The sequence below is a fragment of the Tupaia chinensis genome, unplaced genomic scaffold (genome assembly GCF_000334495.1).
Source record: "Tupaia chinensis unplaced genomic scaffold, TupChi_1.0 Scaffold000165_2, whole genome shotgun sequence".
In the NCBI taxonomy this organism is placed as follows: Eukaryota; Metazoa; Chordata; class Mammalia; order Scandentia; family Tupaiidae; genus Tupaia; species Tupaia belangeri.
The window spans coordinates 4,732,480-4,748,229 of NW_006159640.1; the positions used below are offsets into that span (position 1 = coordinate 4,732,480).

Below are 15,750 nucleotides of genomic sequence, written 5' to 3' on the forward strand. Positions count from 1 at the left end.
TGAAATTAAAAAAAAAATGTCAAGTTACTTTCAAAGGATATCCCATCAGGCTAACTTTGGACCTTTTGTTGGAAATAATGCAAACAAGGAAAGAATGGGAAAATATACTCAAAGTATTAAGTGAAAACAATTTCAATCAGAAATACTGTATCCAGCAAAATTATCCTTCATGTGGGAAGAAAAGATAAAAACTTTCTCAGATAAACAAAATCTGAAAGAATTTACCAACACCAGACCAGCTCTTTGAGAAGTTCTGAAGGAGTACCATACAGGAAAACTAAAGACAAACAGAAAAATAAGAGAACAAAAAAAATGACCAAGAAAAAGGCCAACTTAATGGTAGGGACAAGTTCCGAAATATCAATAATAATGTTGAATGTTAACGGAAAGGTCAGACCACAGTAACACTGCAAATTCAATCAAAGAGAGATTACATGAGACTGATATGGCGAAATAGAATTCTATGACTTTTTTCTAAAACATCACTGATTTTTTTCTATTCTTTATCTTCCAGATTCAAGGATTTTTGTTTTCTTTTGAGTTGTTGGGTTCAGCAATTTGTTAAAAAAAAAAAAAAAGAATTTTTAAAATTGAAATATAAAATTTTCTCCCTTCCTGATACCTTTGCAATTGGAAAATATCTGTGAACATTCTTATTTTGTGGCAGAATGGTTATTTGCATAAGTTCAATAATACAATAGTATCTATTGTCTTGCACCAGAAAGTGAATTCTTTTGGAGCTTTGTGCAAATAACAGACCAAATGAGATTAATCTAATTTTTTTTTTTTTTTGCAAATGAGTTAGTTTAGACCTCTTTAGTAAAAGGGGGAATGGAGAGAAAGAGAAAAAAGTTTCAGAAGAAAATTACAGTGTACTTGTCACTAGATTCTAGCTTTGTCCATACTTTAAGATCTTTTGTGAATCAATAAAATGTGAAAAAAAAAGTTTAGTATGAAGGGGAGGGAGGGGAAAGGAGAAGGAAAAAAAATAGGTAAAAGTATGCTGAACTGACAAAAAAATTAGAAGCTATTTGCTGATGATAATGTATATAGTAATATACTTGACTGACATGCCTGATATTTGTGTTGGAAAAAGAAATGTATACTGTAAAGACATGTGATAAAATATAAATGAGAATAAATAAATAAATAAATTATTTAATTCAAAAAGTTAATAGCAAGGCCACACAATGTGGTCTCATATTATATTATTAAGAATTTACTAAGACTCTTAAGAAAGAATATCCAATTAAAATGTGGATTAGAAAAATAAAGTATTAGTAAATGTAGTGTTATTTTAGATTGCTCTATTTCCTTATTATTAAATCGAAGATTTCCATGTGTCATTCATATAAGCTTCAAAGTAACGACACTTTTTTCTTCCTTTTTTTTGGAGAGGTTTTTTTGATATAGGGTGCGTGCACTCGCCAGAAAGAGAGACAGAGAGACAGAAAGGGAGAAATCACCTCCCAGGAGGGATGGCCACGCTGCAGTCCCTTCTCCTCCATTCTTCTCTCGGGATCCTGGGCATGCACGCACACATGACCGGCGTGAATTTAAGTCGCCCAGGTCCGGGACTCGAACTGTGGTTGACTACATGGGAATTCAGTGACATAGCCATTACCCTAACTGCTGGTCCCAAAGTAATGACATTTTTTTCTTTTTAGAGAGAGATTTTTGCAATAGGGCGCATGTGCTTGCTGGAGAGCCAGAGAGACAGAAAGCAAAAAATTACCCCCCAGGAGGATGGTCATGCCATAATCCCTTCTCCTCTTAGGGTTTTAGGCATGTATGCACATGTGCCCGGTGTGAGTTTTAAACCATCAGGTCCAGAACTTGGACTGAGGCCAGCCACATGAGAGTCAAACTACCTAACCATTACACCATCAGCTGGTCCCAGTAGTGACACTTTTAACATAATAGCTTTTTCTCTCTAAACTATTTCCAGGATTTCTCTAAATAAGGGAATTGTATTTACGTCAACTGTTGATTTTTCTAAGGAAAATTTAGTACTTAGAAGTAGGTTCCTCATTGCAAGTGTGAAGCTAATGCTTAAATATCCAAATATAACAATTAATAATAATAACTAATACTTCTGCAACTCTATGTGCTAGGCTCTATTTGACATGTTTTTCATATATTAAATTTATTTAATTCTCTAAACAGCCCTATAGAGATAGGTCCTATTGTTATCCTCATTTTACAATGGAGGAAACTGAGGCAGAAAGAGGTTAAATAATTCAAAGTTATGCAACTAGTTGGGCAATGGTGAAGGTGGGATTTGAGCTCAGCAGTCCAGTTTCAGAGCCCATGCTGGTAACTACTATGTTGACCACAGAGATAGCTACTATAGGAATGTAGAGAATACTGAATATAAAGCTCTCATAGTAGTAAGGAAAAAAAAAAACCAAAGAGTTCTTGGCAAGATTATTAAAAAAAAAAAAAAAGGGCAGTAAGAAGTACAGGACCAGAACATGACATATGATAACCATATGGTGGGGGACGAGTGAAGGCTTTGAGAGTATAGCAGAAAACAGAACCAAGGCCCAGCAAAGAACAGACTGAAAAAGAAAATACAATGGAAATCCATTGTTTCCTTTTTCGCAAGCTACTTAATGATCAATGCTAAGAATTCAAGTTAGCTAAGCATGAGCAAATTGACAAACACTCACAAAAAATAGATATAAAAGTTTCAATGGCATGTATTCATAAGCAAAAGAATATACTCCAAGTACAAAAAGCAAAAATATTTATATATGTAAAATGTACTCTTTGTAAAATGTCTTATGAAATATCTCTAAAAATATAAAGACAGTCACATATTGCTTAATGTCAAAGACATGTTCTGAGAAATATGTCCAGCAATTTTGCCATGCAAATAATGTAGAGTGTGCTTTATATGAACCTAGATAGTATAGCCTACTACACACCAAGGACATATAGTATACCCTTTTATAATTTTAGGGGACCACTGTTATATCAGCAGTCTGTTGTTGACTGAAATGTCATTATGTGGCACATGACTGCATGCATATTTTTAAGATTTACTTAATTTTATTATTTATTACTGTTATTGTTGTTGTTGTTATTATTATTTAATCTGCTATAGGGCACATGCATTCGCCAGAGGGAGATGGGGGGGGGGAGGGGGAGAAAGAGAAGGCAAGAAAGCAAGTCACCAGGTCTGGGACTTGAACTGCAGTTGGCCAAGTGAGAGTCCAGCAACTTAACCACCATCTATCCACCTGCTGGTCCCGCTTCTATACATTTTTAAGAAAATAATATCTTTATTTCTCTGTATAACATTGAACAATTGAGTTTAATTATTTGATTCATCAACTGTTCCTTAGACTCTATGAGTTTTGCAGCTAAAATGATTTTTTATAGTATATTCTAGATACATAGAAGTCTGAAATTTTTTTTTTTAGTCTTATATGGAGGAGTCCAACCCGGTGGGGCCCCAGGATCTGTTTGAGCCTTCGAGCTTTGAGCACAGCCTTGGTCGGCTCAGCACGTTGGCAAGGCTGCTGCTGTACGCCCCCCCACCCCCCATGAGCAAAGCTTGGGTCGACTCAGCATGTTGGCAAGGCTGCTTGCTGTATGCTCTGGAGACTGTGGTAGCCTTGCTGGGAAGTGACCCCCCTCTGACTCCCTGATATACTACTATAAAAGAATTACATAGCTCTCTCATACCTCTTGAGTATGTGGTAAGATTTCCCAAAAGTCCCCCGACCACTCCCTTTTGCCCTGACCACCTACTGTTAATTACAATGCTTCATCCCTGCGGTACCAGTGGAGGGTGTGCTTAAGTTCTATCTAGGCAGAAATCATCTTGACCTTTGGAAGGCCCTTCAAGACACATTTAATATAAATAACCTTTTTTTTTTAGAGAGGTTTTTGCAATAGGGCGCGTGTGCTTGCCAAACAGACAGAGAGAGACATAGAGACAGAAAGTGAGAAATCACCTCCCAGGGGGGATGGTCACACCGCAATCCCTTCTCCTCCATTCTCCTCTTGGGATCTTGGGCATGCATGCACACACGCCCGGCGTGAGTTTTAAGCCACCGGGTTTGGGACGCGAACCGCGGTCAATTACGTGGGAATCCAGCGACATAGCCATTACGCTAACTGCTGATTCCCAGTAACCTTTTTACATACAATAGGACTAGGCCGAAACTGGCCCAGGACACTCTCACCCTATGGTAACTAATTTTCTAACAAAATACATAACAGTGGTACCATAGGCTTCACAAGTGAATCCACAACAAAACACTTAGGTACCATAAACCCATTTTAAAGTTTTTCATTAACTTGTTAGTCATTTTACTTTTGACTTAAGAAAAACCGGTACTGCTAGTTGGAGAAGCTGTTTAAAGTATCCCCTTATTCTCACCAAGTGAACAGTAGGCTCATCCCTTTAAAATAGATATATTAGAATTCCTTTAATTAAGCTTTAGATCCCTATAGACTTATATAAGTATCATTCTTTATTGAGATCCATAAGAATTAATACCTATACTTGAGATTTTCTTTTAGTAATCACAATATGGCTGCTGCCGAACATCGGCTGATAATTAACTCTGCTTGCTGGAACTGTTTCCTGAAACTACACTCCTTGAAGTTCCCAAGAACCTGCTTTCATCAATCAAACAATTGTTGAACTGTACCGATGATTAATAGACCTGCCCTTAATCAAATCCTGAATGAAATTTATGACCCCTATTGTTAAAACTTTATGAATTGATAATTAGAACACATAGCCCCTCACCCGTTTACTTGCATGTATCACATTTTCAATAAAAAGGCACAATGATTCCTAGGAGTTGTCACTCTTCAGAGAGCAATCTCTGAGGGTGTCCGACTCAGGACATGCAAGAAAAAGGCACCGAGGCCTCAGTCTTTCCTTCTAGCACCGCCTCCGACGAGTCAACCCACCCCCGCTGAGGCTGGTCCCCGGCACTTAGTTTTATCATCTAAGATTTAGGTTTGTCCTAAATTGAAAAAAAAATGAAGATGGGCCAATTGTTTTAAAATGAGTATAGTAAGAATAGGCCTTTACAGGACCCTAATTTTCCTCACTTTATCCAAACATTTTTAAAACAGTATCCAGGAACCCAGACTAAACTATCCAAGGGGGTAAAATTAGAAAAAGAAAGAGTAGTCATCTCTGGATGATGAAATTCCAGCAACTTTTAAGTTTCATTCTTCATACTTCTAAGTGTACTTTAAGAAAAGAAAATAATCGTTTTTATAATCAGTGAAAAAGGGCTAAGAGTTATTGAAAATAAAGATATTAAAAGAAAGTAAGTTCACATTATACACAAGAATAAACCCCCAAAGGAAAAATGAAATGTTATATGCAAAACAACATTAGTACTAGAGGAAAATATGGGTAAGGCTGACGAACATGGTGGTATGTGCCTATAATCGCAAAACTTAGAAGGTTGAGGAAGGAGGATTGTGAGCTCAAGGCTGGCCTGGGCAACACAGCAAAACCTAGTATCAAATGTCTGGGTGTGGTGGTACATGCCTGTGGTCCCAGCTACATGAGAGGCTAAGGCAGGAGGATCACAACATGGCAAGATTCTGTCTGAAAAAGAAGGGAAGGAAGGAGGAAAGGAAACAAGCAAGCAAATAAACATGGGCAAATTCCTCTTGTAACATAGGTATAGGAGAAAATTTTCTAACTATGAATCAAAATCTGTAAGCATGAGGAGAATGTAAATGTTGGAGCCACTTTGGAAAACAGTAGCAGTTTCTTAAAAGTTAAGCATATAATCAAACAATTCTATTCATAAGTATCTATCCATCAAAAATATATTAAATAAAACTTAAAGTTGCAATAATTCCATTATCCACGAATGACTACCATATAAAAACTTGCAAGTTAGGGCTGGCCCCATATTCTATTGACTAGGGGAGCCAGTTCCCACATGGATGACTGCAGATTAAATCCTGGCTCTGGCAATGTAAAAATAATTGCTGTACACATGTGTGCATTCCTAAAATTACAACAGGGTGAAGAAACAGAGAAAGGATTGCGACATGACCACGCCCCATGCAGGGTGTGTGTATGTTCTTTTTCTCTCTCTAGAGAGCACACACACCCTCTAGAAATTACAAAAAATAAGCCTGCATATAAATATTCACAGCAGCATTATTCATAATAGTTGAAAAGCAGAAACAACTCACAAGTCCATCAACAGGTAATTGAATAGACAGAATATGGTACCTCCAGACAACAAAATACTATTCAGCAATAAAAGGGAATGAAATACTGATACATGTTATAACGTGGATGAATATCAAGAAGATAAGTGAAAGAAGCCGGACAAAAGAGACTATATTAAGACTAATACTAATTGTATTAGTCTGTGTATATGAAATGCCTACAATAGGCAAATCTATAAAGACAGAAAGCAGCTCAGTGGTATCCTTGATCTGAGAGTAGGAATGGAGTGACTACAAATGAGCATAAGGATTCTTTTTTTGAGAGACAGGCATGTTCTAAAATTGGATTGTAGTGATAGTTGGACAGCTCTGTAAATTTACTAAAAACCCACTGAATTGTACATGTAAAATGAGTGAATTTTATGGTATGTAAATTATATCTAAATAAAGATGCCAAAAAAAAAATCCAGAGGCAATAAAAAGACTGCTAAACTGTACTACATACAAAATAAAAAAAATTTTATATGACAAATACCATAAAAAAAGTAAAAGACAACTGACAAGCTAGGATAAAATATCTGTAACATATAGCAGAGACAAAGGGCTAATACCACTAATATATAAGAAACTGTAAAGAACAAGGGCCTGGGCTATTACAACCTGGTGATCAAGGGAAGTCAGATCCCACATGGCCAACCACAGTTCAAATCCTGACACTGGCAGCTTGAAAAACATGCTGGCACATGTGTACACATGCCCCAAATTCTAACAGGATGGAAAAATGGAGGCGGAATATTGGTATGACCATGCCTTTTGGGGAGTGCTTTCTCCCTCTCTCTTCTCTGTCTCTCCCCTTCTCTGTCTCTCTGTGGCACATGTACACTTCCTCTGGCAACTTAAAAACAATAGGGTCAAAATTAGGGTTGAGATTATAAAACAAACATCAGAAAATTAAGTCTTGGCAAGGAAGAAGAGAAACTGGAATCCTTGTTTATTGTTGGTGGGAATGTAAAATGGTGCAGCCATCATGGAAAACAGTATGGTGGTTTAACTAAAAAATTAAAAACAGAATATCCTATTATTCTACTCAAGTACTTCCATATACCCAAAGAAATTGAAAGCAGGGATATGAACAGATATTTGTACGCCAATGTTTATGGCATCATTATTCACAATAGACAAAATATGTAAGCAGCCCAAGTGTCCATATATAGATGAATGGACAGACCAAATATAGTATATACACATAATAGAGTATTATTCAATTTTAAAATAGAAGAAAATTTTGACACATGCTACAAGAATGAACCTTGAAGACATCATGCTAAGTGAGACAAGTAATCATGAAAGGGCATTCACCAGAAGATAGAGAGAAACAGAGAGACATAAAATGAGAAATCACCTCCTGGGGGGATGGCCATGCTGCAATCCCTTCTCCTTCACTCTCCTCTCAGGAATTTGGGAACATTTGCACACGTGTTCAGCATGAGTTTAAGCCACCAGGTCCGGGACTTGAACTGCGGTCGACTACATGGGAGTCCAGCGACATAGCTATTATGCCACCTGCTGGTCCCATGTCATACTCATTTATTTTTTAAATGCCAATATTATTTTTAAAAGTTTGTTGTTTGTTTATTTATTTTATGAGCGTGAGAGAAACAGGCAACCCCAACAGGGCCTTTCTGCCACCATTTAACCCCAGTTTCAGTTGGAATGTCCAGGGAGGTCTTAAGATGCAAACTTATGTGGGTCAACCTGCAGTATCATTGTGCCACCACCTGGCCCTGACTACAGTTTATCTTTAAAAAGGTCAAAGGACAAAAACAAAACAAACAACAACAGAAAAAAACACAACCTAGAGAAAAATGAGGAAAAAACATGAAAAGAAAATTTACCAGAAAAAAGATAAAAGTGGCCTTTGAGTATAGGAAAAAATGCCCAAACTGACTCATAATTAAAGCAATGCAAATCAAAACAACAGAGAGAGCATTTCTCACCTACTGGCAAATTCTATAGGTGAGGCTGTGGGGAAACAGACACTCTTATATACTGTTGGTAGGAATGTAAACTGGTACGACCTTTATGGGAGGGAATGTGGCAATACCTAACAAAAGTACACATGTACTTTTCTTTTGCCCCAGCAATCTCACATCTAGAAATCTACCATAAAGATAAACCTCTAAGGAGAAACAGGAGTGTGGCTTGAGCATGGGTAAACAAAAGAAAACAAGAAAGTATGTGACCATGAAGCGAATGCTTAGTCTCAGAGATCAGAGGCTTAAAGAAAAGGATAGATTAAAACCCAAAAAGAATTGAAAGATACTAGTAAGCTGAAGGAAGGAGATGTGCCCCAACACCCTTCTTGCTTATTCTTTCAATGTAATACACAGCTGGGTCCACCTTACCACATCCTGGTTGATACCTACTTTTCAACTTTTCCATTAAAGCCAAACTGGACATAGTGCAGTCAATGATGGACTGTCTGTACGCCAAGTGTATCCCTTATGTAACTGACTATGTAATGGTGGAAACTGAGAAATTGGGGCAAAAATATCGAGTGGCTGTAAGGATCGCCAAGGATCCAAGATTTGAATGATTACCATGCACACACAAAGGAACCTACGCAGATGACTACTTAGTACAGAGAGTAACTCAGCCCTAGTGTTACACTGTGGCCACAGTTGACCTAGACCTAAAAAAAGAGAAGATCCCAGGAGTTCCTATCATGTACATTTCTAACCATAGATACAATATTGTGTAGGTGTCAGATTATGGAGCCCCTCGGTTCTAATTCTTAAAGGACAAAGTTCTTCTGCCTTTATTTGTCTAAATTTCTCTATTTATAGTTCATTAAACATTCTGTATGTCATGAATTATTATTCTGTTCACCTATTTGCTGTGTTATGAGCTAAGTATAGTTAAATACACTTACTTTTCAATGCTGTTTTTTTAAAAAAAGATAAATCTCTAAGAACACAAAAATATATACACACAAGGTTATTCATCGTAGCACGTTTATAAATGCAATATATGGGAACAACCTAAATGTGAATAGGAGAGAGGTCGAATTAATATGTATTGCACATGGGAGTAGTATGCAGCTGTAGGAAAGAATGAGGAAGATGTCTCTGAACTGACAAAAAAAAAATGATTTCCAGGAAATAATTAACGAAGCAAAGCCACAAAGAGTATATTACCATTCATACAAGAAGGAAGTAGATATGAGAAATTACATAGCACCTGCTCATGTGTACAAAATAAATACAGGAAGGCTAAATCAGAAATTAGGGAAATTGATCAAATGCAGGAAGAGGAAGAATAGTGGTAGAACAGATGGAAATAAAGGTGTAAGGGGAACAGGGGAGTAGTGATGAAGAGGGAATGGTATCTATTTTTGAGTATACCCTTTTTTTTTCTTTTAAAAAAAACTATGGTGGGGCCAGCAGGTGGCATGGTGGTTGAGTTGCTGGACTCCTCCCATATGGCCAACCATGGTTCGAGTCTGGACCTGTAAGCTTGTCTTTTCTCTCTCTCTCTGTTGGTCTCTGGTGAGCACAGGTGCCATATAGCAAATTAAATAATAATAAAAAAATTAAAATTATCTTTAAAATCCCTAAAAAAAAACCTCTGGTAAAAAACACGTAACATAAAACTTATCATCTTAACCATTTTTAAGTGTGTTCGTTAGCAGTGTTAAGTATTTTGCACATTATATAACAGATATCCACAACTTTTTTGTTCACCTCTTTTTTTTTTTTCTTTTTTTTTTTTTTTTTGAGACGTTTTTGCTGTAGGGCATGTGCGCTCGCCAGACAGACAGAGAGAGACAGACAGAGTCAGAAAGCGAGAAATCACCCCCCCCGGGGGGATGGTCACCCCGCAATCCCTTCTCCTCCATTCTCCTCGCAGGATCTTGGGCACACACATACACGCGCCCGGCGTGAGTTTAAGCCACCGGGTCTGGGACGCGAACTGTGGTTGACTACGTGTGAGTCCAGCGACATAGCCATTACGCTAACTGCTGGTCCCGGGAGGGGGTGTTCTTATAGAATGTATGCAAGCATGGGGAGTGAGGAAGAAGGGAAGTGTGGGAGGAAAGCACACTCCACAATACATGGTCACCCCATGATCTCCTTCCTCCAGTCCTTTAGCCTGCCAGAATCCTGGGCATGCAAACACTTGTTCAACCTTTCAGGCCAACCAGGCAAGGAATTCAAACTGTGGTTGACATGTAGCTTCCAGCACTGTAGCTCACTATGCTATTGAAAGTGTCACATAAACTGGGCCTTCAGTACTTTTACAACTTGGCAAAACTGAAACTCTATGCCTATTAAATAACAACACCTCTCCTCCCCAGTCTCTGAATTTTACTACTTTACAGATCTCATATAAGTGGAATCATACACTTTCTATTTTTTTAAAGAATTTTTTATTTATTTAATTTCATTTGTTTTTATTATTTTATGTTTTACCAGAGAGAGACAGAGAAAAAGGGAAAGCAAGAAAGCAAGCCGCCAGGTCCAGGACTTGAACCTCAGTCGACCACATGGGAATCCAGTGCCTTTACCCACCATGCCACCTGCTGGTCCCATACATTTTCTTTTAAAATATGATTAAAAAAGCACACACCTGGTGTGTTTCAGGTTGACTTGGGATCTGAACCCATGATTGACCATGTCTAGCACTGCAGAGCACCTAGCTACAACCCATGCCACTGTAGCTGGTCTGGTATTATACCATACTTGTCTTTTTATAACTGGCTTACTTAACTCAGCATATCTTCAACGTCTATCCATATTGTAACTTATGACAAGATTTCTTTCCTGTTTAAGGCTGAATAATATTCTATTCTATGTACAAGGGTCTTCAAAAAGTTCATGAAAAACATGTCATGAAAAAAAAATGCCTGAATTTCAAAATTGTTTTATATCAAAATAAACTCATACTTTACTTCCATCTTTCTAAAAGTTTTTTTTTTTTTTTTTCCGGAGAGGTTTTCACTATAGGGCATGTGTGCTCGCCAGACAGACAGAGAGACATAGAGACAGAAAGTGAGAAGTCACCCCCCAGAGGGGATGGTCACGCCGCAATCCCTTCTCCTCTATTCTCCTCTCGGGATCTTGGGCATGCACGCACATGTGCCCGGCGTGAGTTTTAAGCAACCGGGTCTGGGACGTGACCGCGGTCGACTATGTGGGAGTCCGGTGACATAGCCATTATGCTAACTGCTGGTTCCCTCCAAAAGTTTTTGAAGGCTCTTTGGATATATCACATTTTATATATCAATTCATCTGTTAATGGATATTTATATTGCTTCTATCTCTTAGCTATCATGAACAGTGCCACTATGACCATGGTTCTGCAACTATTTCTTTGAGGCCCTGCTTTCAATTCTTTTGGATATATACCTAGACATGAGATTAGTGGACATATGGTAGGTCTATTTTTATTTTTTTGAAAAACCCACACAGTTTTCCATAGTGGTTATACCATTAACAATCTTACCAACACTACACAAAGGTTCCAATTTCTATTATCTCCTCATATCCTTGCCAACACTCGCTATTTTATTTTTATATTTATTGATTTATTTTATAGTAGCTAACCTAATAGAGGTGAGGTGATATATCACTGGGTATTCGTTTGCATATTTCTGCCTTAAGTAAATCTTCTGGTGTAACTCTCTTAGATTCATTAAAATATTTCACATACCTAAAATATGAACAATTAAAACTACCCAAGATTTAGAGGGGACCCAAAGTGCAATATGAACTGTGAGAAACAGTCATGTTGCCTGGATATTCTACACTTAAAGATAAAAAGAACTGTACATAAATGAGAATGCTTTTTCATAAAAAATGTTTCTATTAGGGGTATGGGCTAGCAATTCTAAAACTACTTTATGTGTACACTAAAATTTAAAAAGTTAGTAAATAAGTTTCAGATAATGACAGATGGGTTTCTAATTATTAAAGATGTTATTTTGGGGTCATCGGAAAAGTCAAAGAAAAATACGTCATGACCTTTCTGACAACCCAATAAATAAGAAGAGGAAGGCAAAAATGGACTATGTAGTATTGGAACTGAATCACAGGAATCAGTATAAAATCATGTTTTAATATATGTCCAGTTAGATAGATAAATACAGATGAGAGTATATGTGTGGGTTGCATGCAGATACTTCAAGCTCTACCTACTGAGAAGGCCTCGAAATAGTGATATCTAAGTAACAATGAACACAGCTAGTGCTAACACCCAATATCTGTTTCTAAACACCACTTCCCAACAGAAACCAGGGCTCCTTAGAGATAAAGGTGATTCCAGAACCAAGGTAGGGAAAATATAAGATAGAATATCTTTGTGGCAAGGCTCGAAAACTTGAGGATTTGTTAAGCACAAGATTCAACCTGAGGAGCTCCTAATGGAGAAAGAAGGAACAATTAGGCAATAAAACAAATGACAGTATTGGATATTAATCCATAGAATGAAATAAATATCTATACACATATAAATAGTAAAATAAGTAAATGGGGGAGAAAAGACATTTTTCCTCACAGTAGAATTCCAATTAATACACTGAGTCTGAGGCCAGACTCATGTTCTATTGCATTAGGCTACTTCAAAAATAACTAGCTAAGGGACAGCAGGTAGAACTAGCACTTAAAACTCATACTGAGCGCATGTGCGTGTGTGCCCAAAATCCTGAGAGGAAAATGGTGGAGAAGGGATTGTGGCATGGACATCCTCCCAGGGGTGACTTCTTACTTTCTATCTCTTCAGAGAATGCATGAATGCATGCACCCTATAGCAAATATATCTTAAAAACAAACAAACAAAAACCCCCAAAAAACAAACAAGAAAACACCACAACCACCACCACCAAAACTAGCTAAGTACTGAATAGTTAGCAAGGTTGGAAGGATCCCTACACCTCGATACCAAGAGCTCTAGAAACTTTAGTATATGAGGGGAAAACAACTATAGGTTGAGCATCCCTAACCTGAAAACCTAAAATCTGAAATACTCCAAAACCTGAAACTTTTGAGCACCAGACACTACAAGTGGAAAATTCCACATATGACCTCATGTAATGGACTACAGCCAACATACTGCAATACCAAAACATGGTATAAAATTATATTAGGCTATTTGTATAGGATGTATAAGAAACATAAATGAATTTGGTGTTTAACTTGGGTCCAATATCTAAGCTATCTTATGTATATGCAAACATTCCAAAATAACAAACCAAAACCAAATAAAAACAAACAAAAAATGGAAAACAAAACACTTCTGGTCCCAAGTATTTGGAATAAGTGATAATCTATATCAGAAGAAATAACCTCTGCTAGAATACACATTTAAAATTAATCTACAATTCTTACTTTATAGATCCAGGCAGGGTACCTCCGTGGGCTTGTAGCAACATGACCTGTAGCTGTTGTACCTGGGAGAAGCAAAGAAAACTAATCAGTTAGTCACCAATCAAAAGCTACTTATCTGTTGGCAGTGAAATCACTGCAATTAGCAGATAGGTAATTTTACTCAATGCCTATGAAATCTAAGGCAGAGCTTAGGTATTACAGAGAACATCAGGGTTGATGATTCAATGATAAAAGTACAATTAGCATTATGTGAGTAACTATTACCTGGAAGATGACCTGTCCCTTTTATCTAAGCATCTGAATGAGTTCTTATTGAGCATTTATTTTTTTTTTTAGAAAACAAACTCAACACTAGGCGGGACCAGCAGTTAACGTAATGGCTATGTCGCTGGACCCCCACGTAGTCGACAGCGGTTTGAGTCCCAGACCCGGTGGCTTAAATTCACGCCGGGTGCGTGTACGCGCATGCCCAAGATCCCCCCGAGAGGAGAATGGAGGAGAAGTAACTGCGGCATGGCCACCCCCCCTGGGGGGTGATTTCTCGCTTTCTGTCTCTCTGTCTCTCTCTGTCTGTCTGGCAAGCGCACGTGTCCTATAGCAAAAAAAAACTTCTTAAAAAAAACACAAAAAACTCAACACTAGGCTAAGTAATATAAGGGTATATGAAAATATAATATGATCTCCATATTCGAGTTTACAATCAAGTTGAGAAAAACAAGTCTAGAGACTGAAACAGTAGGAAATAACACAAGAAAGAAGATAGTAAATTATCAGGAATAATGAAATACTTTAGGGTTCTGGGAAGAAGCAATGTAATAAAACCCCAAAACAGTCAAAGGGAGATGGATCTTAAACCAAAGTACATAAGCAAGCATCTTCTACCATTCCCTTCTATAATAAAAGAAGAGCTGTTCTGCTTCCTATTCTTATTACCTCCTCATGAACCTTACTCTATTTGTTCTCACTTCTTTCTTCTATTAGGTCATTGGGAAAGTTATGACTTATCTTTCCACATTTTCTATGCAAAAATGCGTAATGACTTTCCTGATGACTGGATATATCTACAGTTTCTTTGTATAGGATTCTTTTTTTTGTTTTGTTTTTGATAGAGGGCATGTGTGCTTGCCAGAGAGAGACAAAGAGGGAGAGGGAGAAAACGCTTTCTCACAGGGTGTGATCACACCACAATCCCCTCTCCATTTCTCCATCCTGTTGGGAATTGAGGCATACACATTCAAGCTTCCAGCATAGCTTTTAAGTTGCCAGGGCCTAGATTCAAACTACAGTTGGCAATGTGGGATCTGGCTCCCTTAACCACTAGGCCATGGGGCCAGGCCCAGGATCCTTCCTATTAAGATTAAAATATGATCAAGTCTTGGAATTGGCAGTTGGCGTAATGGCTATGTTGCTGGACTCCCATGTAGTCGGCCGCGGTTTGAGTCCTGGACCTGGTGGCTTAAATTCATGTCGGGGGCATGTGCGTGCATGCCCAAGATCCTGAGAGGAAAATGGAAGAGAAGGGATTGCAGCATGGCCATCCCCACTGGGGGGTGATTTCTCGCTTTCTGTCTCTCTGTCTTTCTCGTGAGTGCATGCGTCCTATAGCAAAAACCTCTCAAAAAAAGAAAAAAAAAGATGATCAAGTCTCTCCCATCTTAAAAATAAATAAATGAATCATCCCTCCCAACCCCATTTTCCTATTCTATAGCTCTATTTCTTTTATTCACCATCAAAGTTTGAGAGAACTGTCCATGCATGCTAATTCCCTCCATTTCCTTTTCTTCCCCTCTCACTTGCTCTTCAACATATTCCAATCTGATTTTTGTCATAATATTTTATTGAAATAACATGCTAAAGTTACAAATGATCAGCATGGCACTAAATCAAAGGGCATTTTAGTCTTCATTTTACTTGATTGATTGTTTGGTAGCATTTGGCTAGAAGACACAATTCTTTCCTGGTTTTCCTTCTACTTAGTTAGAGCTGATCTTCTTTTTTTTTTTTTTTGGTTCATCTTTGCATCACTTGTTCTTTAAGTGGTAAAGTTCCTCAAAACTCATTATCAATTTTCTTACTTTATAGTGTCTTCCTATATTCTCTTTTTAAAAGTCTGCCTATGATGGGACCAGCGGTTAGCGTAATGGCTATGCCACTGAACTCCCACGTAGCCGACCGCGGTTTGAGTCTCGGGCCC

General features: G+C 37.8%; 1 protein-coding gene and 1 pseudogene across 1 annotated transcript in view; one reads left to right on the top strand and one right to left on the bottom strand.

Annotated features, from left to right (window-relative positions):
- The window catches only part of KIF4A (kinesin family member 4A), a 167,373-nt gene that overhangs the window by 92,536 nt on the left and 59,087 nt on the right, over positions 1–15,750 (bottom strand). Inside the window, exon 10 of the mRNA XM_006146137.2 lies at positions 13,557–13,618. Coding sequence (XP_006146199.1) covers positions 13,557–13,618 — 62 coding nt within the window. The remainder of the gene's footprint in view (positions 1–13,556; positions 13,619–15,750) is intronic.
- Positions 8,380–8,962, top strand: LOC106734634 (rRNA-processing protein FCF1 homolog pseudogene; annotated as a pseudogene).